This window comes from Cydia splendana, chromosome Z, assembly GCF_910591565.1.
Source record: "Cydia splendana chromosome Z, ilCydSple1.2, whole genome shotgun sequence".
NCBI classification, from domain to species: domain Eukaryota; kingdom Metazoa; phylum Arthropoda; class Insecta; order Lepidoptera; family Tortricidae; genus Cydia; species Cydia splendana.
The window spans coordinates 40,353-65,970 of record NC_085987.1 but is presented as its reverse complement, the minus strand read 5'-3'; the positions used below and the strand labels follow the sequence as shown (position 1 = coordinate 65,970).

Genomic DNA, 25,618 nt, shown 5'->3' with positions numbered 1-25,618 from the left:
TCTCCGTATATATAAGGTAGAAGCTTTATAACTTCTACATTACCTATAATAGCCTAGAGGCCTTTAATAATAGTATGAGTAGGTATCCAAAGTTAAGACCACCTATTAGGGATGCGTGGTAGGTGGTGGTAGGTACGGAGCTCTGAACATGTCTTCGTCTTGACTCGTGTTTGGCCAATTACGAGTATTTTTGTGTGCTAACCTCTTGTCTATGTATGATAACTTGATAAGATGAACCTTGACCGAATTTTAGTAATCGTTTTACATTTTTTTAGAATGGTTTTTTGTTCAATATACATAGTATGTATATTATGTATGTATATATGAATTACATTACATACAGCACAACCAAGGTTTGAATCACGATTTTTGACCACCATGCACATGCACGCATACAAGTATGATAGGTTAAGGTATTTACATAGATTTTCTTGTGAACACCATCATAAATAAAACACAATGCTTAGCAATAATAGCAATGCACTGGTTTAATACAACCGATTCACTTTAGTACAGACACAAACAGTAAAGACACGACAAAACTAGTCACTCGTTCCAAAATCTAAAGAAAAGACGCTAACGACAAGGAATATCGTACATTGACCCGCGTTTTGCTATCTTTATTGCATGCGCATAATGATATTGCTGTCCTGCTTGCACATTGACATCGACAGCCGGTGGGCTATCATGGGCGGGCCGGCAATATAATTACGCGAGTGCGATAGAGATAGGAACAGGCGGCGGGTCAGTGTACGAAATTCCTCGTACCAAGCGTCCTTTTATTAAATATAGATATCCAGTTAAAATACTACATCGGAGAGCCATTATAAATGTTCATCAAATTTTACATTTGGCTTTAGATATGAATCGTCCTGCCAGTAATTAAATTACTGGGTATCTGGTAGGTACTTTGGGAACGAATGTCACAAAGACAAGCAAACCGCTATTATATACGGGCGCGGCGCGGCGCGGCGCGGCGCTGAGAAACAGCAACCAGCACTGTTGGAAGCAATAAGACTTGAGGAAACAAAAGTAGACTTAGGACAGGAGACATCAGGACAGGACAGGACAGGATGACTGGAGACTGCGTGAGTGCGCGGAGAGTCGGGGCTGGCGGTTATAAGCTCCTGTGGGTAAGTAAAGTAGGTAATAATTATATTTTCACTACACCAGCTCGGAAAGGTTTACTTTGCACTTCAAAAACTGATAGGAAAATTGCATTTTATTCACATGTGAGGCAAAGTAATCAAATGCAAATTTTGAGTTGTTTTCTTATGTTTGCTGCTAGAATTGACTGTTAAATGATGATATTGGATGTTAAATATTTAATAACATTCATTTGGATTAGATTTGTTTGATTTTGTTTGATATTTTACATTTAATAGTTTTTCGGGTTTTTTTTGTTTTTATTTTAATCTTATTTATTTTATAAGCCATACATCTTATGATTAAGTCGGCTTAAAAATAATAACATTGTAACTTAAACTTTAGGTGTTACTTAAAACAATTGGGGTTACTACTTAAGGAGTATTTTTATAATATTCAGATCTAAGGCCCAATGACTGTATAATGAAACTTAAAAATCTACCACTATATTCGGTAGTAGACCCTGAGCTTAAGATTTGATGGAAGAAGAAGAGGACATCCCCCGCAGAGCACCGAGTTTCTTTTAAAAGATCCAACCTAGATTGTTCGTTGATTTTACACTCGAGAACTAAGTGAAGGAGGTCCTCCTCTCTCTCGCATAGTGTACAGTTTGGATCGTCTCTTTTTTTCATTATGAAGTTAAATTTGTTGAGTGGGACGTGGTAAGTTCGGGTTCGAAAACAGATAACTATTTCTTTTCTGTTGAGGTTTCGAGAGGCAAACCAAGGTATGCGTGGTGGTTCGTCTACAATGGTCCTATACCAGATACCTTTGTTTTTTGAGCACTCATTGAAATAGGATTTAAATTTAATGTAATTGTCGGTTTTAACTTTTGGAAGATGATCAGTATAGTGCGGTACCGTATCGAGAGGTATTCCGTTCTGTAGAGCCTCGGATGCAAGTGAGTCTGCTACCTCGTTACCCCTAATGCCCACGTGTGAAGGAATCCATTGCAAACGAACTTCAACCCCGTTACGTATCAATCTATGGATACATTTAATAATGAGGTAAGCTTCGTATCTACCGACACTGCCGCCCTTAGCACTTCCCAACAAATGTTGTAGACCGCTCTTCGAGTCTGTAAAGATTACAATATTACGGTATGTTGTCGACTCTATGTAATGTACTGCTTCATTAATTGCTGTCAGTTCGACTCCCATTATGGGTATACTTGGATTTTCAATAAGAAATTTGGCCCCAAAATTCGCAGCTTCATCGTAAAACGCGCAACTAGAACCGTATCTAGTTTTGGACCCATCAGTGTAAATTTGAATGTGATCTGAGAACTGTACGTCTATCATATCTTCGGTACGTTGCTTAAGATCGTGAATGAGTACTTGAGCTTTAGGTTCATTAATAGTGTTCACTTTATGCATTACGATTTTATCCCAAGGGAGTGTTTTAAGATCATAGGAAAGAAAAAAATGGGGCAAAACTTCAAATTTTGACATGGGTAGGTTGGAGTACTTTCTGAAACTCTCAATCAACAGTGGAAGTTGGTTTTTGCGCCAATATCTTACGCCCGAATCTAATGTGTTGTTTAATATTTCTAATTGTATTCTCAAATAGTCGTATGTTCTAGAAGAGAGTTTCAGGAAGTATTTGTCACTTAAATAAGTTCTTCTGAAATTTATGGGTGGAATACAAAGTTCGCTTTCCATTGCAAAAATTGGGGTGTCCCGAATAAAGCTTCCACAAAGGCGAAGACATTGGTTTTGGATTACGTCCAATCTCTGGAGAAGTTTAGAGCTGGCGTTACCGTAAATTATACATCCGTAATCAATTCGAGATCGCACCAGTGCTAAATACAGTCTTCTTAAGTGAGTTGGGTGTACACCCCACTTTGAGTTACTTATGGAACTAAGAATGTTAACGTACGCAGTACACTTTTGTGCAGTTTCTAAAACATGTCGAGTCCAATTAAGGCGACTGTCTACCCAAACACCCAAAAACTTTGTACAATTAATAACCTCAATTTCAGTGTTATTTATACGTATACTAATAGCAGGTACTTTGTATTTTCTAGTAAAAATGCAGAGTTTAGTCTTTGTGATAGATAATTCTAATCCAATTTTCTCTAACATTTATGTAAAGATGTTAAGACTTGATTGAATGGTACTAGCACAAAGATCAATGTTTTGATTAATACAATACAGAGCGAAATCGTCGGCATATTGTGATACCTTAACTGTCTTAACGAGTGTGTTGCATAACTTAATTGTGACTATATTAAATAAAATAGGTGACATAAGGTCACCTTGAGCTAAACCCTGTCTGCTTATTCGTGTTATTTCCCTACCATCCCGTAGCCTATATATCAAAAATCTTTCGTTTAAAAATTCTCTAATATATCTCCACAGGAGCGGATCCACATCAAATTCAACTAAAGCGGTTATAAGAGGTTCAATTGCCACATTATTATAAGCGTTACTTATGTCTCCGTACGCGCATAAAACGTAATTTTTGTTTATAAACGCAGTTTCTGTATCTACAATAAACCTACTAAGATTGTCTTAACATGAAAGTCCACGACGGAAACCCAAAGTACTATCATTAAATAATTTGTTGCTTTCGAAATGATATTCAAGGCGACGAGTTATCATTAAATTAAAGGTCTTACAAAGGCAGTTAATAAGTGAGATAGGACGATACTTAGTAGTATCAGTATTTCTCTTTGGTATGGCTATAAGTTTGACCCTACGCCACTGATCTGGTATCTCACGTTTTTTAGGGTTCCGTACCCAAAGGGTAAAACGGGACCCTATTACTAAGACTTCGCTGTCCGTCCGTCCGTCCGTCCGTCCGTCCGTCTGTCACCAGGCTGTATCTCACGAACCGTGATAGCTAGACAGTTGAAATTTTCAAAGATGATGTATTTCTGTTGCCGCTATAACAACAAATACTAAAAACAGAATAAAATAAAGATTTAAATGGGGCTCCCATACAACAAACGTGATTTTTGACCAAAGTTAAGCAACGTCGGGAGTGGTCAGTACTTGGATGGGTGACCGTTTTTTTTTTTTGCTTTTTTATTGTTTTTTTTATATATGGTACGGAACCCTTCGTGCGCGAGTCCGACTCGCACTTGCCCGATTTTTATAATGTGTAGAAGATATTCTTTCGCATTATCCGGTAAATGACTAATCATAGAATAAGTAATGGGATCTAAACCAGCCGAAGTATCTACTCTTTTAAGAATCAAATCTAGATCTGAAAATGTAATAAAAGTGGATTGGAACCTAGGGGCTGAAAGGAAACACCATCAGGAGTGAGATCTGTTACAAACGAAACTGCGGTACTCTCTGGTAAGTAGTCTTTAGGACTTCGATGACCTTTAAGCCATCTGAGTTTCCTCCAAACCACACTGCTAGGCGTATTGCAGTCTATGCTATCACAAAACTCTTGCCAGGAGTTCCTTTTTGCAAGCTTAATCAGTTTTCGAGCAATAATTACCTTTTCTTTGTAAATTAAGTAATTTTCAAATGTTTTTGTTGGCACTTTCTTCAATTATGTCTATGAGTTTATCGTAATTACTTTGTACATTGTCTCCGAAATCTAATCCCTCACATGCAGATTTGATGTGTTGTGTATATTCTACCCAGTTGGCCTTTTTGATGTTTCTTTTCAATTCGCGGCTAATTTGAGTACTGTCTAACGTTTTAATAGGTAGAGATAATAAGGTGATCACTCCCAAACGATTCGTTAGTGACGTTCCAATCAAAGTCGAGTGAGAGATCAGCACTACAAAAAGAGATATCAGGTGATGTGCATACTATACTATCATTAAGCTTGGCGCAACGGGTAAAGTCTCCATTGTTAAGAAATACGTAGTTCTGTTCTAAGCTAGTGTCTGATAAAAGCCTACCCCGTGTGTCAGTTGTGTATGACCAAGCCGTGTGATGAGCATTTAAGTCACCGACTATTAGAGTTTTCTCGGAGAAGTGGCTGAATAGCTCCTGGTAATCCCCAACGCCCACTGTGACATTTGAGGGAGAATAGACACCTATGATATGTTGAAGTTTATTGCTATTAAGGACTTCAAGGCACAAAAGGTCAATATTATCATAATTTCTTGGAAGAGTTTTGAGAATGCAGTTTATAGATTGGTGGACCATGATAGCTAGACCTCCATATCCATCTGGTCGATCCTTTCTAAAGACAGAGTAACGTGTTAATTTAATTTGGCTATCACAATCCAGCCAAGTTTCAGAGAGAATGCATATGTGTACTTTTTCGTTATTTAGATATGAATCCAATTCACTTAATTTTGGTATTAGACTTTGACAGTTCCATTGAATAATATTAAGCTTGAAACGTGTACTTAAGTGCATTAAGTAATAAAAAAATAAAATTCAATTAAATTAAAAAAAATAAAGAATAATTGGCACTTGAAAGTAACTTACTTATTTGTTGCGGGATTTCCCTTGCGAGATAAGAGCTTTAGTTTACTTACAATACGTGTGAGTCTGTTCTTAACACTACGACGTGAGATGTTAGGTATCAAGTCAGTATACATTTCATTCAGGGCATCGATATCTTCTGTGTAACTGGAAGTGATTTCTGAGATGTCCTTAACTCCATATGTGTCTGTGAGATATTGTTTAACTTGTTTTCCAGATAGTGGGTACGTTTTACAGAAATTGGTTATGAAGTTCTCCAAGTGGTCCCAATTAATTGATTCCAGATCACTGTGAGGTGTTTTCTTGAGTTTCTTTCCACTCTTGGATTTGTATACTTCGTCTGAGCTGGACTGGGACAAGTTGTCGAAATCCTCATCAGTGTTTTCGTTGCTAGATATACTAGTTTTATAAATGAATATAAATGGGTTTTTCAGTTCATTTTAAATTCCTATTTAATTTTAGAGGTTAGAATATGAGCAACCGTAATGGCGTCCGACTGTGCTGAATATAAGCTGCTGCCACAGCTATTATGTACTAAATTTCTGAATAGGCATTCACATTATTCGCGTTACTAAGCTACATGTTAGATAATAATGGTTTTAGACTTCGAGCAACACGGAAGGGAGGCGGCATTCGCACTATTTCCCCTCTGCCGAGGTACAAGATTAGCGTGTCAATCTAATCTAGCGCGGGTAATAAAACTAGTTGCACTTGGATTTTTCACTAGACCGAGTCCAGACCCGCGCGTGAACACTGCTGCACAAAAATGCCTGTTTGCTCGGTTTTTTGTTATAAAAAGAGGTCGGGGACATCAAATTTACAAAAAGAAAGTGTTACATTTCACATGTAATATTTTTTTTTACATATCATACGTTTAATTATATTCAAACACAATTATTATATTTTAGTCTTATGTAATTGTTGGATTTATCGATTTTGCTCGCTCAGTACAAATTGCTGATCAGTCGAGCGACAAATCCGACTTCTCATCTCTCAGAATACAATAACATGCTTCAACGAAAATGTGTTAGTGTGCGTGTTGTGACACTTGTCACTCGTCCGTACACAAAAAGAGATCGAGGTTTGCAAGATTTGTCTTTGACGTGTGTCAATTTCTATGTATTTGTGTCGTCATTACAGATTGGATTTTGTATGTAAGTGTGTGAGAAGTGCGACTGTGTGCACCTTTCCCCCCGCGAAAAATGGCAGAATGATTTGTACGGTGAGATATCGCTTGGGCCCCTCCCTTCCGATGTGTCGGAAGCCGGTGTTGCTCGAAGGTTTTAGAACAACAAGTTTTGAATAACATCAGTATAATAGTAATTGTTTTCGCAATCTTAAAGCATATTAGGGTTCTATACACAAATGGTAAAAACCACATAGATCCTCACTAGTTTGATGAGAAACATTATAGGTATGTAACACGGGCAATATTCAATCCTACTTCCTACTAATATTATAAACGCGATATAATATTTAAGTTATATGATAAATCTGGGGGCACGGCAGACTACACAGTTATTTTTTCCGTTATCAGTTCCGACAAATATGTAGTAGGTAAAGGTATACGCAAAGATGTACGAAGTGAGTACGAAGATGTGTATAAAAAAATAAGATGTGTGTAAAAACTAGCATTAAAACAGAAACTGCAACCGCTTTTATACAGTTGAAAGTCTTCACCGACGCTTCTTTTCAGCATTTAGTAGCCACTATCACATTTTTCTTAATATTGTCTGCTTAATATCTCACGACACAAAATATATACAGCTAATTGCTGCTAATGCTGCTATTATGCAGCTTTTAGTAACCACAAATGCTTTAAGCTGAATAATGTCTGACTAACTGTGTAAGAAATAAGTATTATTCAGCTTTAATATGCAAAACCGATACTATGCAAAATTTATTCAGCATTTATTGGTATATAGGCCCCACTAGGCCCACATATTTTCTTATTCCGAATTTAGTAATTTCCACCGCTTATACACAAAATTTATGCAATCTTAATTTGAATAAGATGATAATTTTACTCTATTATCCTGCTTGTGTGTTACTTGGGAGATAACGACCGGTCTCGGTGGCAGGTCAACGACAACTGTTGTTTCGGGTTGGTGTGGTGAAAAATTTTGTGTTTAACTCGGGGGCAAGTTTTGTTTAACCCTCGTGCTTTGAAACCCACGCAACGCTCAAGATTCCATTTGCCGAACGACTCGCTACGCTCGTGTTTCAGTTTTGGAATCTTTCGCTTGCTCGGGTATCAATATTAGCACGAGCGGTTAAACAACAACTTTGCCCCCTTGTAAAACAAATAACTATTAGAGTCCGCTTCTCATTTTGATTTGATGCTTCGAGAAACGCCGGCTTCCGACATGTCGGAAGGGAGGAGCCTAAGCGATATCTTCCCGTACAAATCATCTGCCATTTATTGCGGGGGAAACGTGCACACAGTCGCACTTCTCACTCACTCCCACAATCTTGCACACGTCGATCTCTTTTCTGTGTACGGGCGAGTCACAACACGCACCGCCATAGGTACAGCAGAGGGGAAATAGTACGCCTGCCTTCTCCCTTCCCGGTATTACTCGAAGATTTGATGTGTTGATGAATTCGAACAGTTTGACCCGAGAAATTATAATCATAACGGGAATCATAGCCTAGGAACAAGAATGCATGGACGTCATTTAACTCATTTAAGTAAATAAACAATCAACGAAACGTGTTTGCCACTTATCACATAATATGTAGGGTAGTCAAGTATATTATGACTTGACTTCTAAAAATTATGTACCTCCGTTCGATGAAAAAATCAGTTGATACTACTCATTCATAAAATATCTAGATGCTTCTTTGTTATAAACCCAAAAATAATGGCATCTACAGGCACAATAAGTTATACCCGGACGGTTGGGTTATGTGTTATGTGATACGTAGAGGCAGCATCAAGTAGGTATACATATATGTAGTTAGCACGATACTCGAGTAGTAGTGCAGAGCAGAGTGGAAGTCGTAGATGGTGGAGTCGATGAGGGCGGGGCGTCAACAGGGACACCAGCGTCGCAGGTACCTGCAGAGTAGCAGCGACGCCGCATACACCACTTCCACGGCCCTGCGTCTCATGGCCGCCGAGCGCGCCACTTCGCGCATGCGCAGCGCTGTGTCCACGTCGTAGATGGTGGAGTTGATGAGCTCGGCGTACGGCCGGAGCATCGTGAACACGGAGACGGCCGCCGCCGAGGCCTTCCCGCCGAGCGGCGACGGCGCGCCGCACTCCACCGGGCCCATCGACATCACGCCGATCTACAACACAGACATATACAAATTGTTACATATTTGCTGTGGCTTATTTTCAATATGGTTATTCAATAAAAAGACTCGTTAAGATTGTTTACCCTTATTCATAAGCGAGGCGTAGACAAGCAAGAACTACATTCAAATGTTTGATGACAATAAATATTTCTGATTTCTGATCAGATACCGCGATATAATGAAATATGCAAGTTCTTGCTAGTATAAACCTCGCTTAATGCAAATAAAAACGAAGTGTAGTAAAGTATAGCCCGATAGCAGCACGACATAATGTATGGAAGTAGTCACGTGACTTTTCTTAACATCTGTCATCCCGATACATTTTTTCTTTTCGTTTGTTGTTTATTGTGGGCCCCCATGAATCTTTGACCCTTTTCATTATGCACAACAGCTGTTTCCGGGATTGATGTGAAGTGAAGAATAAATTTCACATCGTGTACGACAGAGCAAGCGCTGTGGCGCCAGCCCTCGCACCCGCACGCGGCTCGACGGGGCCGCCACGCGGGCTGCAGCACGTACCTGCGTGCCGTCGTAGAGCACGAGCCCGCCCGAGTCGCCGGAGCACACGCCACTGACCGCGCCGACCTCGCAGGTGCAATGCCGCCAGCCGGTGCGTGGGCAGCAGCACGTACCTGCGTGCCGTTGTAGAGCACGGGCCCGCCCGAGTCGCCGGAGTACACGCCGCTGACCGCGCCGACCTCGCAGGCGCAATGCCGCCAGCTGGCGCGCGGGCAGCAGCACGTACCTGCGTGCCTCGTAGAGCACGGGCCCGCCCGAGTCGCCGGAGTACACGCCGCTGACCGCGCCGACCTCGCAGACGCAATGCCGCCAGCCGGCGCGCGGGCAGCAGCACGTACCTGCGTGCCGTTGTAGAGCACGGGCCCGCCCGAGTCGCCGGAGCACACGCCGCTGACCGCGCCGACCGCGCAGGCGCAATGCCGCCAGCCCTCGCGCCCGCACATGGCCAGCTTCAGCCGCACCTCCCGCAGTCGCTCGCCCGCCGGTTTCGCCTCCGTCATACCATAGCCCAGAATCTAGAAAGTTAAGCGGTAAACACTTAAGGGGCCGGTATCAGAATTTTTTGATTTAGACCTCAAATTGTGCAAATTATTTGTTCAATAAATGTTTAATTATTGCATCAAATTACACATAAATTTGTTCACAGCGAAGATACTAGTACTAGGCCGTGTTTGGTATCGTGTTCGTATAATCGGGGGTGCTGAATTAATTTATAGTATCACATTGACGCCATTCCGAACTAAAAACAAGATTTAAAAAAAATATATACTCCTCATATATTCATTTTTAGCATAGTTTTTATAACCAAAATCATCTTTTGAGGGTGTGAAAAATGTATAGGGAATCAATAACCGCGCGTAACAGGTAGTGGGCAGAGCTTCGAATACGATTGTGTCAGCGTTCCGGTGGCTGTGCGGACGTCGTATACTCTGGTCACGTTGTCTTGCCCAGGGTGCTTCTGTAAAACTCTACCTAGTAGCCATCTACTAGGAGGTAATCTGTGATCCTTAATTAGTACTAGATCTCCGACAAACTCTTGTTTTCTGATTTTCCATTGCGGTCTCTCTTGTAATCTTGTTAGGTTGTTAGCATTTTTTGAATGTTTTGCCATCTTGATAATGAATGTGTCTTATGTTGTGTCAAATCTCTCTCCGGGATAGTAACTAAGGGTTCTCCGATAAGAAAATGTGCTGGTGTCAGCGGCTCTAGGTCATCAGGATGATCGCTCAGCGGTGATAAGGGTCTTGAGTTCAGACAAGCCTCGATCTGGTTTAAAAGAGTTGTAAATTCTTCAAAGGTAGGTGTAGCTTCTCCGAGAGTTCTCTTCAGATGAAACTTGATACTCTTGACTCCGGCCTCCCACAATCCGCCATGGTTCAGTGATCCAGGAGGGATGAACTTCTACTTGGTGCCTTCTGTGTCTAGTAGGGCTGCTAGTTCAACAGGGATTGTTGGCAACTTGGCAAGTCTCCAAGTCTCTAGTATCTCTTTGCTCGAGGAAATGAAGTTAGTCCCGTGGTCACTCCACATCTCCTTGACGAATCCTCTTCGTGATGTAAATCTTCTAAATGCTGCCATGAATGCTTCCATAGTCATGTTGCTCACGCATTCTATATGTATGTATAGCTTTAGTTACCATGCTGATGAAAATGCTTATATATGCTTTGAAGGTCTTGGTTCCTCGTCCAGGGTTCATGCGCACGTTTACTGGACCTGCGAAATCTACACCAGGCGGCTTAGCACGGTCGCGTTTTTAGCCCTTGTCACCATGCCTGTCACGTTCTAACAAGTACGGAAGTGCGAAAGGGACGCGCATAGTGATAGACGATAAAAATGGAACCGTGCTGCGCCCACAGTTGTCAGGAATGCTCTTGATGGCTTCACTCGTATCTCAGGTAGGTCGGTCATCAGTTGAGTTACTGTCTTCGCTTTTTGTTTAGCGCAAGGAAAGCAATTTCTCACGTATGTTTTGATAGTGTTTCCTGCGTCGATCAGCCAGTATCTTCCTCTAAGGTATGTAGTCATCAGTTGAGGGCCTCCATGCAACGTCTTCTTGTGTGCGTCGTTAAGTAAAAGTGGTACCAGTACGTTGTTCTTGGACAGGATGATTGGATGTTTGCTCAGGAACTCTACATCTGCATATTTCAATCTTCCTCCAACTCTCAGTACGTTTTGTCATCTAAAAAGGGAGTAAGTGACAGTAAACGACTTTTTTTTTAACGATGTGTGATTTCTTAGAGCTTCGATTTCTTCTGGAAATTCTAGTTGTTGTGAAAGCTTGATACATGTTGTAAGTGCTTCTTCTCGCTCATGAGATACATATTGAGGTAAGTTTTCTTTTACATCTTTGTTTTTTTAAGATGAGCCATCTTCTACAGTACGCTATGACTGAGATGAGTTTTCTCAATGACGAATATTTCTTTGAAATTGTATGTATGAAATCTTCTGTTTTCTCTGATACTGTAGTAGTTGCGCATTTGATAAATTTTCTCGTGTCCAGATCTGTATCTTCTACTTCACAGGACCCTCTTCTCCATTCTCGTTGATGTAAAAATGGGCCTTGAAACCATAGTGTATGTTCTTTTAATTTCTCAGGTGTGACTCCTCTCGATGCTGGATCTGCGGGGTTTTCTTTAGTGTTCACGTATGACCAGGTAGTATCTATGTTGTTGTTGATTGCAAGAACTCGGTTCTTCACAAATGTTGTCCACTTCAGCGGGTCTCCGAGAATCCAGGCTAAGGTTACCTTGGAATCTAAATCTGAATAAGCTTATACTATGTATGTTTGTGCTCGATTCTCATAGCTGTAGCGACGTGTTTCAGTAGTTGGCTCAGTAGCAGTGCTGCGCTCAGTTCAAGTCAGGGCAAAGTGAGTTGTTTCTTCATCGGTGAGATTTTCGTCTTTGCCATGAAAAGTGATACTTTGACTTCTCCGTCTGGTTGGATTACTCTGCTGTAGACTACTGCTGCGTAGGCTGACATTAATGCACCAGCAAAGCCATGCAGTTCAACTAACTCGCTGTTGTTGGTCGTTCCGATCCATCTCTCAAGTTTGACGTCTGATAGGTGCTCTATACCTCTGCAGAAAGTCTTCCACTCTGTCTTCAAGTCTTCTGGTAACTCGGTGTCCCATGATAATCCTCATGACCAGGTCTTCTGTAGGAATATCTTCGCCATGACTACAGATGGTGCTAGCCAACCTATTGGATTGAACAGGGAAGCGATGACTGTTAAGACGTTTCTCTTCGTTACTGGTTGCTCAGATAAAGTGTTGATTTTGTTTGTTACTAAGAGGGTATCTTCGTTTGAGTTCCAAGTGACTCCTAATGTTTTGATTGTCTCTTTTTTGTTGATATATCTATCTCAGAATTCTTCGCTCTCTTCTCTGGTTCTACTGTGTTCATGAATTCTTTGCTGTTTGAAGACCACTTTTGTAACTCGAAGCCTCCTCTTCTTAGTACTTCTGTCAGTTGACGTTTAGCTTCTACTGCAGTTTGTTCTGTATCTCCCCCTGACAGTACATCATCCATGTAGAAAGAATGGTTGATGATCTCTTGTGCTTGTGCGTACTCTTCTGTGTTTGCCTCATCTATGGCTATTTGTCTCAGAGTTTTAATTGCTAAGAATGGTGCATATGCTCTTCCGATGGTTACAGTTAGCATTCGATATTCTCTTATGTCTTCCTTAGGGCTGAATCTCCAAAGTATTCTCTGAAAGTCTGTGTCTTCTCTTCTTACAAGGATCTGACGGTACATTTTAATGACATCGGCGACAAAGCAGACTTCATGGGTTCTCCATCTCATAAGAATATCTCGACGATCTCCCAGAAGCGACGGACCAATTAGCAGTTCTGAGTTGAGGCTTACTCCGTTGGCTCCTCTGCATGAAGCGTCATAGACTATCCGGACCTTTGTAGTTTCTCTGTCTTCAGGGATCACAGGATGATGTGACAGGTATACTCTTCTGTCTGGCTCTCTAACAGGTTCATCTCGTTCGACTAGTTGCATATGTTGATAAGATAAGATAAAAGATAAAAAATAGTTTATTCAAGTAGGCATATTACAATGCGCTTATGAACGTCATAAACCTTTACCGGCTCCAACCGTACACCTCTGCCCCGAGAAGATTTAAATCCCCCCTCAATTGGAGGAGGGTATCCCAATATGGGACCGGCAACAAACTCGGCGGGACACATCTAATAATGTTGTAATGTGTTGTAATGTGTGTTGTAATGTTATGTACTCTCTCATGACTTCGTTGTAGGTTTCTCTCAATTTTGCGTTTGCTTCTAATCTTCTCTCAGTGCTCCTGAATCTTCTCAATGCGATTTCTCTTGAACCCTCTGGTAAAGTAGGTTTGTCACACTTGAATGGAAGTGCCACGATGTATCTTCCATTTGTATCTCTTGCTACTGTCTCTTGATAAACTTTCTCAGCTCGAAGTTCTTGTGGAGTGTCGTTTTCCTCTGACTCTAATCTCTCTGTCTCCCAAAATATTTCTACCATCTTCTCTAAAGTTATGTTCAGATGCATGCTCTTGAACTCTCTCGTACGGTTGTTGCTTAACTGACCTCCTGACAGGATGTATCCCAAGCGAGTTTGTTGTGCTATGGGAGTACCTGGTTCTCCTTTAATCACTCCGCTCATCAAAATGTCTGTGTAGATGTGAACTCCTAGTAGTAGATCAATGTTGCTCGGTGTATGGTAAGTTGGATCTGCCAGTGATAGGTATTGCAGATGACTCCATTGCTGTGGATTGATTGGAACTTCAGGCATAATATCGGCTCGACTTTGAAGTTGTTGTTGAATCTTGAGAAAACTTCTATATCTGTAGCGAACTTGATTCTTGTTGACATATGACCCACTCCGGTAACTAATCCATCAGCTGGTTTTCTTCGCAGTTGTAGTTTTTTGACAGTTGCCTCACTTATAAATAATTCTTGGGAACAGCGATCGATGAGTGCTCGTAGAACTTAAATACCATGGCCAGTCTTAATGTTTACTAGTGCGGTAGCCATGAGTGCAGTATGACTCTGAGTGACAAGGTAATTTCTCATTTTAGGTGTATCTGAAGGTTTAGCGGTAGACTCTTTTCTCTCTTTCTTTCTTGAATTTGAAGCGGTTTCTCTCGAAGTAGATTGTACTGGATCATCTGTCTTCTCAGTTGGCTGGTTTTCATACTGTAGTAGTGAGTGATGCCTTCTTTGGTAATGATGACAAGATACTTTTGATTTGCAATTTTTCACATTATGTTTCGGTGACATGCAGTTGAAACAAAGTCTTTCTCTTTGGACGTGTTGAACTCGGTTGTTGACATCTAGGTTTGCAAATTATTTGCATAGATAAGTCAAATGGTTTTGTTTGCAGTAGGAACACTGTACTGTAGTTGTAGCGGGGCTTGTTAGAAAGGATCTTTGTCTCACGATAGCTCTCTCTTTGTCCTTCGAATAGGTTGTAGATGGAACCATTTCTAACACTCTGAAACGTGTCTCTAAGAAGGTTGAACTTCTCTAGTTTCGGAAACTCTTGTACAGGTAGCGCTCGTATCTCCTCTTCCCACTGTTTGCGCGTCTCGTCGTCCAATTTGTTGAGTATAATGTGAATCACGATAGTATATTCACGGTAATATTCACGTCGTTATTTTTAAGGCTGTTCAGGCATTCTTGAATTGTATCGAGTAGTTCTCTGATAGATCTAGATGTGCCGTTGTACATTTTCTTCTGATTCATGAATCTATTCAAGATTGTATTCACTATCATGCGTTTGTTGTTGTACCTATTGTCTAAAGTTTCCCATGCGACATCGTAGTTTTTCTCGGTTATTTGTAGATGATTCAATAATTGTTCGGCTTCACCGGTGACACTTGTTTTCAGGTAATGAAGTTTTTGTACCTTGCTCAGCGATGTTTTATTATGAACGAGTGATATGAACAGGCCTCTAAATGATCCATTCCCAGGTCCATTCTTGATAATCTCCCGAGAATTGGGGCAGGGTCACTTTAGGAAGCTTTCACATCTTGCGTAGAATGCTTGTTTACTTCTGACGTTGAGTTGTTTTGCGGGTGCGGTTGCGGTTGCTCTTTCATAGTTTCGGATTTGTTGAAAAGCTCGATAGTATCCGATAAGTTTCCTTTAATCACAAAATACTCTTCTTCTCCCACGGAATACAAGTCGGTTGTGAAGTAGTTATGCTCCTTCTTCTGCGCCGTCGTAGCATAGGTCAAGATTTGGAAATGATTTGTTTGGAATTGCTGCCAATATTCGTTCAATGTATCAATTCTCGCTTGTACGTAGCCTTTCGTAATGCGTGTTTTTCCTTGCTTCTTGAAGTTTATTCCGATCTTTCTTATTAAATAGTAAGTAGTTTCATGCTCCGACACGTATGTACATCCACTTTGTAGGTTATGTAGTAAAATCTTACGACGAAATATTTTGAATCTTCACTTGCTTGAAAAACATTAAATGTTCGTAGATATGCTCGTTTTTACACGTTTTCTTCTGAATTATTACGAATCGCTATGTATTTTCACTGTTTTGAGTCCATTCTTACACCGATGTTTACACCGAAGCGCCGGTTATTTTTTACGAAAATCACTAGGTAAATTATTGTTCTCGCGGTACTCGATACGTTTATTTATTGTATTTATGCACTGAAACCTCGTAAATATTGTTCATTCACCACTTATTTTTTCACCATAGTTCGTTTTTTGTTTGATCACTTTTGTCCGTTCTTCTTTTATTTTGTTCTCAAATGTTCGATGCTTGACGTCTATATCCTTCAAAAAATGTTCTTATTTCACTGCGAGTGTTCGTTTTTCACCACTAATTCAATATATCCGGTTCTAATGGGCCACTTTGTTTGGACTAGTAACTCATATTATGTAAGATAAGAACTGAGACGCCCATTTGCAATAAAATTATATAATGTTACTAGCTGACCCGGTGAACTTCGTATCACCTATCTATATTATGTCTCCTTTTGGCACGTCACGGATTAGCCTGGCCGCACACGCTCAGAATTTTATGTAGGTACTGATTGACATGATGTGTAAGCGAGACAGCACCATGCATTTGTAGAGCGACGTCCCGATCCCACCTGTCATTCCGTACGGAAACATAATGAACATTCCGAACGCCTGCAGCCAGGCCTGAAAAAAATTGTTATCGATTAGTCCCTCTACTATATAGGGTGACTTTAAATTGGTAATACAAAATGAATGTTTTACATATATCTTCCCTTCATTAAGCCCCTCAATTAAGTCTCATGCTTTTAAAATAATTAAAAGTATTTTTTCACACCACCTATTCGGAAAAGAGCTTTTTCTTCCCTGCTAGGAGGGATCAAAGTGGCTTTTTTCTTCCCTGCTAGGAGGGATCAAAGTAACACTTCTCTGTTCTAGCACACTATTTTTAAATTTTTTTGCACATTATTTTTTTAGCTTAAATAATCTGTTTAAGCATCAGATTGTGTCAATACTAAGATTTTTTTATTTTCCTCATAGTTGATGTGAAAAGCAGTATGTGTCACACGGTATCAAAATTATTTCGTCTTAGGCGTTACCACTTGAATCCCTCATTACTCTCAGAATTCTACTTTAGAATCCATCGCTTCATTCAGGATTCAATGTACGCCCTTGACGGAAATATATCATTTTGATCCCTTGTAACACAAACTACTATTTTTTTATTCATCCATTTTTTTTAGGCTTCACATTATCCTAACATAATAATTAACAAAGAAGGTTAAATAATTTCAAATGAACACTTTCCTTTTTGGTTATCAATCACCTGTCAGAGTATTTATGAAGTAAATGTGTTTTGATTAGTAATTGTCACTTGTCAATTGAAAATTAGATTTTCCGCAAATTTTGATTTTACAATAAATTTTTAAATAAAACAATACCTGAGAAACGTGTTTGCTACAAAAGGTGCAGGAGCAAAATTTGGAGAACCTCCATTTCCAGCAAGATTGTGCGCCAGCACAGTTAACTCTAATTAGTGTGCGATATCATTTAGACCAAGAGTTCCCTGGCAGATGGATTGGACGCAACGGCCCAGTCGCATAGCCGCCTCGAATCCCGATCTTCGCACGGGAATTAAATACCCTCGATGAACTTCGCCAAAAGATAATTGAGGTGTTCAATTCTGTGAAACCAATGAATTTATTCTTGGCAGACTAAATAATCTCAAGAGTATTCATAAGAATCAGATTTATGTGTCCAGAACACACTTATCTACTTATTGAAAGTGTTGAAACGTAGGTCTTGTTGTGTGTTACATTCGGTAGCTAGATTACGTATATTAATAAATGATTAAATTTAAATGAATTCGCTTATTATTTACCATAGATTGGATCAGGGTACTTAAAACTAAACCGCTTAACTTAATGCCAGTCCAGACGGGAACAGTCTTGCTCCAATCAGATTAAATTGTTTGATCAAATCAGGTGGTGTGGTGTGGTTACAAACTCCATTTTGCTTGCCGATTCCCTTTTATTCGATTGTAAAGGCCCCAGTACACAATGGGCCATCGCCGGCCACTCCAAGGGACGCAGCCATGCGGTAGAATGAGATAGCAATATCACTTGCTCCCTCTAACGCATAAATGCGTCCCATGGAGTGGCCGGCGATGGCCCATTGTGTACTGGGGCCTTAAGATTATGACCGATAAAATAGAGGTGCTAACTTCAAAATCTGTTCTTATTTCTTGTACACATTACAAATGTAACCTCTAATGGTGTGCAGATGTTAACTTTCTAACATTAATTGTAGTTTCGGTTCTGCGTGATGATGATGAGTCAGTCAGTCAGTCATCCAGGACACGTAAATTTAACGCTGTTTTTTAGGACTCCGTACCCGAAGGGTAAAAACGGGACCCTATTACTAAGACTTCGCTGTCCGTCTGTCTGTCTGTCACCTGGCTGTATCTCATGAACCGTGATAGCTAGACAGCTGAAATTTTCACAGATGATGTTTTTCTGTTGCCGCTATGACAACAAACAGAACAACATAAATATGTAAGTAAGGTCCTATACAACAAACGTGATTTTTTGATGATTTTTGCGTAATGGAACGGAACCCTTCGTGCGCGAGTCCGACTCGCACTTGGCCGGTTTTTTTAATCCTGTTGGCACCTCAGACAGTGGCGAGACACTCCTGACTTCGGGCAGGGGTGCGAAACTCCTGACTTCGGCCAAACTCGGCTCCGCGCGGCTCAGCATTGCTCCGAGCAATTATTAGGGTTGGCACCACTTGACTTCCTTTGGCGTGCACGAACACAGATAAGATAATCACTTGAATTTTGACAACCCTAAATAGCCGAAAGGGATAGTGCCATATATTAGAAAGGGATAGCATGATTCGACCCTGACTTCGGTTTTGTAGGAAGTTTCCTTTCTGTACGGTAGTACTATTATTTATTCTGTGCTTCGGGCAAACTCGGCTCCGTTCGGCTCAGCATTGCTGCGAGCAGTTATTAGGGTTGCTACCATTTGACGTCCTTTTGCATGCACGACCACCCTAAATAGCCGAAAGGGATAGTACCATACATTAAAAAGGGATAGCAAGATTCATCCCTGAATCGCTGTCAAACTTCGGTTTTGTAGGAAGTGTCCATTATGTACTTACGGTAGTACCAAAGAGTAAAGGCCCCAGTACACAATGGGCCATCGCCGGCCACTCCAAGGGACGCATTTATGCGTTAGAGGGAGCAAGTGATATTGCTATCTCATTCTACCGCATGGCTGCGTCACTATTTTACAATTTCAAAATCTCAAATACGGGGTAATCCTAATATTGTGGATATATCTTGTCGATTCGAAACCCTTTTTAAAATACGTTCTTTCATTTGAGGTGAGAGTTTACCTTATCGACGGGATGAAGATCAAATGTTTGACAGGTAAGATACCTAGGAACATTTTGTATGGGAATGATCATTCTTTCATTATTTTGTTTTCGTAAATTTTTTCAATGTTTTTAATGGTTATTCTGCTATTCTAAGCCGAGACTAATCCAACAAAACAAAAACCATGAAAATCGGTCCAGCCGTTCTCGAGTTATGGATGCTGGAACAAACACGACTTTGTTTTATATATATAGATAGGTTAACAAGTATACATGTTCATTCAGTAAAGAATATTGCAAAAATGAAAAGCTTGACAGGCCGCTGTTTTATATAGGTTGCAGGAACCTCGTGACGCGCGATGTGTGCCGAGCAGCGCCATCTAGCAGGAAATTGGGTTAACTCTCGTACTGGCCGCAATAAGCACCCCTGATTTATACGAAGACGATAATAAACACGGCATATCGAAAAACTTGACTAAATTACTGTAGGAAATTTAATCAGCTTTCGGCTTGTCTAAGTAGTCATGTTGCTAAGACGCAAAGTTTCCAAGATATATGTAAAATTGTAGGTATATTGTTTGCTCAATAAATGTTTGATGTTTCCGGACCGGTTGTGGCACTTCACTATTTATAAGATGTAAAATACAGAGGGTCTACCGCGAAACACAAAAATCTCAATGCAAGACTAATAGAAGCAGATAATTTTAATGCCATTTATTCCAATGGTGGCCCCAGATTCATAATAAAGGGCCTCTTGGATCCTCAGATATCGATTTTCATCTCGATCAGAGCAGAAATGCAGAAATTCAAGATGGCGGCCGTTTACATCAATGTTGGCCTCAGATTCCAGTTATCTGAACAATTGGCATGCCTCGCTGCATAACGGTCCGGCGGTTTCGGCTGCGACGGGCACTAAATCATACGTTCCCTGTAACCGGGAGTAATTGGAGTGGCGTGGGTAATTGGAGTAATTATTGCGGGCAAATTCTTCCGCTGAACCTGCTACAATAACCGTGTGTCTGATAAAGGTTCATTGCACCAACCACTTACACCTACTTAAACACACATCTCACATCAATATCCTTATCTAGCAGATCCTCGACTTGGTACACCATCATGCCGCCCACGATGTCTCCATTGGCGCGCGGGGCGCGGGGGACGGGGAAGTACGAGTATGAGGAGAGCAACATGTCGCCGCGCGTGCGCACCAGGCCCAGGTCGTGCTCCAGCGTCACCACGTCCGGGCCCTCGCCCATGTCTCTCACCACGGCCTCGAACCTAAACAGATAAAAGTCCAGTCAAAATAACCTTTACCATAAAAGGAACCTAATTCACAACAAAGACAGTCCGCTATTACTTTATGGTTTCCATGAGCAGTTCCACTTCACCACGTGATGCTCTGCGGTAGATAGGTACCTACTATAAGTCAATAATCTTAAAGAACCTGTTTCACAATACCAACTTAAATACCAAATCACAGCAGGCCCCTGTTTCACCAACGTGACAGGTGCGACGAATTGTAAAATCACTGTTGCTGACGTCACAGGCATCCATGGGCTACGGTTACCGCTTACCATCGGGCGGGCCGTATTCCTGTTTGCCACCATCATTGTATTATTAAAAAAAACTTTATGATATCGGAAAAAAACAGATATTTCTCTTGCTAAGTTTATGACAATTGTCACAAGAAACACTACAATTGTCACGAAATTCCGACATATAACTCATTACCTGTCAAGAATTACCTACAATTCTTCTAAATCTTTGACAATTGTCAGAAACTTCGCAGGAGAAATATCTGTTTTTATCCGATATAATAAAGTTTTTTTAAATAATACAATGATGGTGGCAAACAGGAGTACGGCCCGCCCGATGGTAAGTGGTAATCGTAGCCCATGGATGCCTGTGACGTCAGCAACAGTGATTTTACAATTCGTCGCACCTGTCACCGATGTGAAATTGGGGCCAGGTGTGCTTGTAGTTAGCAGTTCCCTTGATGTCTTCAGGATTCCGTCATAAGTTCTGGCTAGTTTCATTTGAATTATGTAATTACATATTTCATATTTTCAAATTTTTCTTTTTACAAACTTTTACTTAAGGTGCCGGGTGCCGTAGGTTCAGAGAGCGGAGTTTTTGAAAAATTATTACGTTTTTTTTAATTAACAATGCGTTTGCCAAAAAAATAATTAGAAAACTTGAGGATTTTCTCCAGAAAATTCAGTGATTCGAATCCTGATTTGTTGACTTTCGCTCGACGAACATAGGTCGCGATTTAGACCTCAAATTAAAAAAAAAAATGCATATAGTCTAAAAATATGAAAATTGTTTCTAAAAAAGCGCAAATTTAGTTTTGAGGGACCTCAGCGATTTCTTTTTCTTTTTTAAAAATAACAATAAATTAAAATTCAAGAACATGATATCCGCGATCCCAAGCACGCACATCCGTCTCTCTCACGCTTACGCTCAGTGAGAGTAACAGAAGTACACGAACCTACGGGGCCTTAATTTGCCCTATTAGTATGTTAGATTATTGTACACTTACAATGTAGGTATGCATTTGAGTCAAATAAGTAAAAGCTTTAAAAAAAGGATGATGTCGACTTACCCGGGATGTGCGTAGATGAGCTTTACAGCCGCCAGATTGGAGTCGGAGCGATCCCGTCCATTAAACTGCACGTAGGCGACCTCAGGCTTCGCGCAGTGCGCCGCCGTGAGTGCCCAGCGCGCCGCCAGCACGGCGCAGGAGCAGCGCGGCGCCAGCGACGAGTCCAGCAGCGCGCAGGCGCCCGGGTACGCGCCCGCCGGGGCCTGCACACAACACACACAACGTTACAGGGGTACAGTGAGCGCCCGGGGGGGCCTGTATACAATACACACAACGTTACAGGGGTACAGTGAGCGGCCTGGGCCCGGCGGAGAGAGGGGGGGGGGGGGGGCTGCACAATACAACGTTATACGAGTAATCATCACACAGAGAGACCCCACCATACTAGCGACTCTCGAGCGTCGGCGTTTAGTCAACACTATGAGCTGCAGCTCGACACAACGTTGGCGCAAATGCGCAGCGCGACCATTATCCATAGCGCTAGCTTTCCTGACCTTATGGCAGCCTACAGTTATGTTGCTGAGTTAGGGCCGATACAGACGGACTGCAACCCGACTGCAATTTGTATGGGAACTGCAACGTCGGCGTGCAGTTCCCATACAATGCAATCAATGACTTTCGTATGCATGTTGGGTTTGTCTGTTATGGGGTGAATACTCGAGCAATTTGTTTTTATTGTCACGTTTTTAATAAGTTTCAATTATGTTTAACACATGTTGGCAAATTTTAATATGTACCTAAATAAAAATAATACATGTTGCAGTCGGGTTGCAGTCCGTCTGTGTCGGCCCTTAAGGTCATTGCGGGGAAGACCGTCTAATACAGATGTAGTGAAGTAAGTAACAGTTACAATTTTTTAGAGCGTATTTCAATAAGAAGACATGTCAAGATTGTTTACCATTTCTGAATGCTAAAAAAACAAGGTATATTTAATTTTACATCTGTATCAAGTAAGAACGTCTACAAGATCTTTCGTTGCTCTTGTGTTTGTAGACATACTCCAGTTACAAAAGGTCGGAATGAGCGTATAGCTCTTCGTTTCTGACTGTGTCTGAGCAAAGTACGTATACCTACAAATACGAGAGTTACTGCCCTATAATGGTCTTCCCAACGAACCAAAAATGTAATATGCCTCTAATAATAGTAATATGATAGGTAATACCTCCATGCCGCCAAAGATGCGCCGTGCAGAGGCGTCGCGTCCTAACGAGCGGAAGAATGCATATCGCGCGTGCACTTCACACAACGCACACAACACAACCAGCACCAACGCCCTCGGCATGGCTTATATTACACTTTAGATGGATTGATGCATGAAACGGATCGATCCAGATCGACCATTTAGATACACATAATAGATTACATCGAACATTTACGGTAAATTTACGATAGAAGACTGGACGTGTACCTAAATGACAACTTGTGACAGTTGTGAAGTTTTATAGTTGTTCTGAGCTCTGCTGTGGTTCAGGGGCAAAGAGTATTTGAATTATTTAAGAGTATTTACATTACATCACATATTCGGGCATTATGAAAAAAATAGGGGATATTACTGCAATGTTCTGCCGCCAGAGTGCAGCACTACCGACTCAGTAAATTCATAGACTAACTTATACATACTGTTCCTTAAACTGTTTTTTGACAAGTTTTCACAGACAATAAAATATGACATTGCATGATGCATCAAGGCGGTTTGTTAACAAGGGCCTACCGGTAAACGCGAAAATAGAAATTTAGTTATCTGCCTCTTTATTGCTCGAATCTGCAAGAGTGATAGAGAGATTAGATACCTAACGAAATTTTGATTTTCTTGTTTCGCGGTAGGCCATGTGATTGACGTGACGTGTGATGTGTCAATGTGGTTTGTTTACTGTATGATAGTTTACTGTATGTGCCACAAAGGTGCCACCTACGCAGAGCTTTGTCTAATATCCCTATTAATTAACCACTTGTCCTGATATAGCTTCTCATTATTCATAATACCCGGGCATTATACCTAATGCCCTCATTAATCAATTGGTCCATAACATACCTATATACAGGGTGATTCAGGAGACGTGAGCAGGACTAACACTATCAGTATTTCGTATCAGTATTAGTGAGGTTAACGTTAATTTTCTAGTCGTGTTGAAAAAAAAAGTTATTATTTTTTTTACGACATGCATGGTCACCCTAAAATTAGAATACTAAACTACCGATATTCTGTGTCAAATTGAATGTCATTACCGTCATCACGGTCTGGTTTTTTTTTTATTCGTAATAATGGCTTCTCTGCTACCAGGGCGGTGAGAGTCAGGATCGCGGGTGTACCTAAATAAAAATAAACAAAAAGCATACCATATTTTAGTACCTAATTTGTACTATTTGGTACCTCCTTTAAAAAAATTAGTACCTCACGGTATTAAAAGTTATTACCAAAAAACATTACACCCGCCATTCTGACAGTCAGAATGGCGGGTGTATTTTATTACGCAATGATCCCGCGATTATTGATAAATTCTATAAAAGCCAAATTTTAGTACCTTTTTAGTACTTTCATATTCAATTATAAATTGAGCCATTTTATTTGTGGTTTCCGAGTTTTACTCATTTTACACTTTACATTGCTATTACAATTTTGCAGGCGCTGTAATTTTCCACCGTATCGATTTCGTTTTTAAGAAAAAACGCTACGCTACAACTATTGTTATTACGCCAGGATTTAGTACCTTTTACGTTTAATTTGTTACCTTTTCACGATTAATCTGTTAAGTTCAATTAACTATGAAAATTACGTCTTACAAATGGCCAGGCGCCATGTCATAGAATTCTTCATATGAAAAAATTCTGCTCTTCATTGTGCTTGTAATTGTGTACCTAATACCTACTTTTAAGTATATGGTGATTAATGAAATAAAACCCGCAAATTATGTCTGTTTGTCGGTATATGACTTCTCGTCCCGTTGATGTCCTTTTTAGGGTTCCGTACCAAAAAAGTACAAAAGGAACCCTCATGGTGCGACTCTGTCCGTCTGTCCGTCCGTATGTCACATCGCTAAATATATCGAGAACTACGGAAGCTATCGATTTAAAATTTGGAATGATTATTTGTTTATGAATTTTTAATAATTATGGAAAATGCCCAATATAAAGAGGGGGCAAAATTTACAAGTCTATAGTTACTAGGTCGAGTAGGATATCATTTGAAAGCGCTCGAATTGAACATTACAAAACATTTCTTTTTCACACTGAAAAATAAATTTATATTTGAAGGAAAAATGTGAAAAACAAAACTATTAAGGTCAATGTGGCCAAATCCGTCAGAGGAGTAAATCCGTCCAACAACATTTGCGACTATTCTAACAACAGTATACACTTGCTGACTCGATCGCTAAAGCAGAGAGCATATTTAATACCAGTAGTCAAAAACAGATCACAACAGTAGTCAGAAACAGCGCTCAGTCGCCAGTAAATGAAAAAAAATAACGCTATTAAAGTTCAGGTGCGCTCCGAACTTGATATCGAGCTAAGTGTGCTGCTCTGTTTTGTGAAGTTGGGATGAGACGATGTAAGTTAGGCCTTAATAATGGCTTATTTAGAATTTTAGACGATGCGAGAACTCATGCGCATGCGAGTTTCATTACACTGCGGTTTTTGATCGGTCGGTTGAATTGGACGTAACCAACAGTCCGCAATGTAACTTAAATGCATGCGAGTTCGCGCGCAGTCTAAATCAGCCCTTAGTATGTTTATTATTGTTCGATATGCATGTTTATCGGTCTTTTTATCCATTTTACATTATAATCTCTTGGTGAGAAACCATGGG

General features: G+C 40.6%; 1 protein-coding gene across 1 annotated transcript; it reads right to left on the bottom strand.

Moving 5' to 3' along the window:
* Positions 1-473: 473 nt before the first annotated feature.
* LOC134804522 (chymotrypsin-1-like) lies at positions 474-23,637 on the bottom strand. Its single transcript, XM_063777611.1, has 6 exons — positions 22,976-23,637; positions 21,814-22,016; positions 20,282-20,486; positions 9,707-9,883; positions 8,608-8,840; positions 474-1,127 (listed from the first exon to the last, which is right to left on the bottom strand). The coding sequence occupies exons 1-6, from the start codon at positions 23,093-23,095 to the stop codon at positions 1,118-1,120; spliced, it is 948 nt and encodes a 315-aa protein (XP_063633681.1). The 5' UTR covers positions 23,096-23,637; the 3' UTR covers positions 474-1,117.
* Between the last annotated feature and the right edge of the window lie 1,981 nt (positions 23,638-25,618).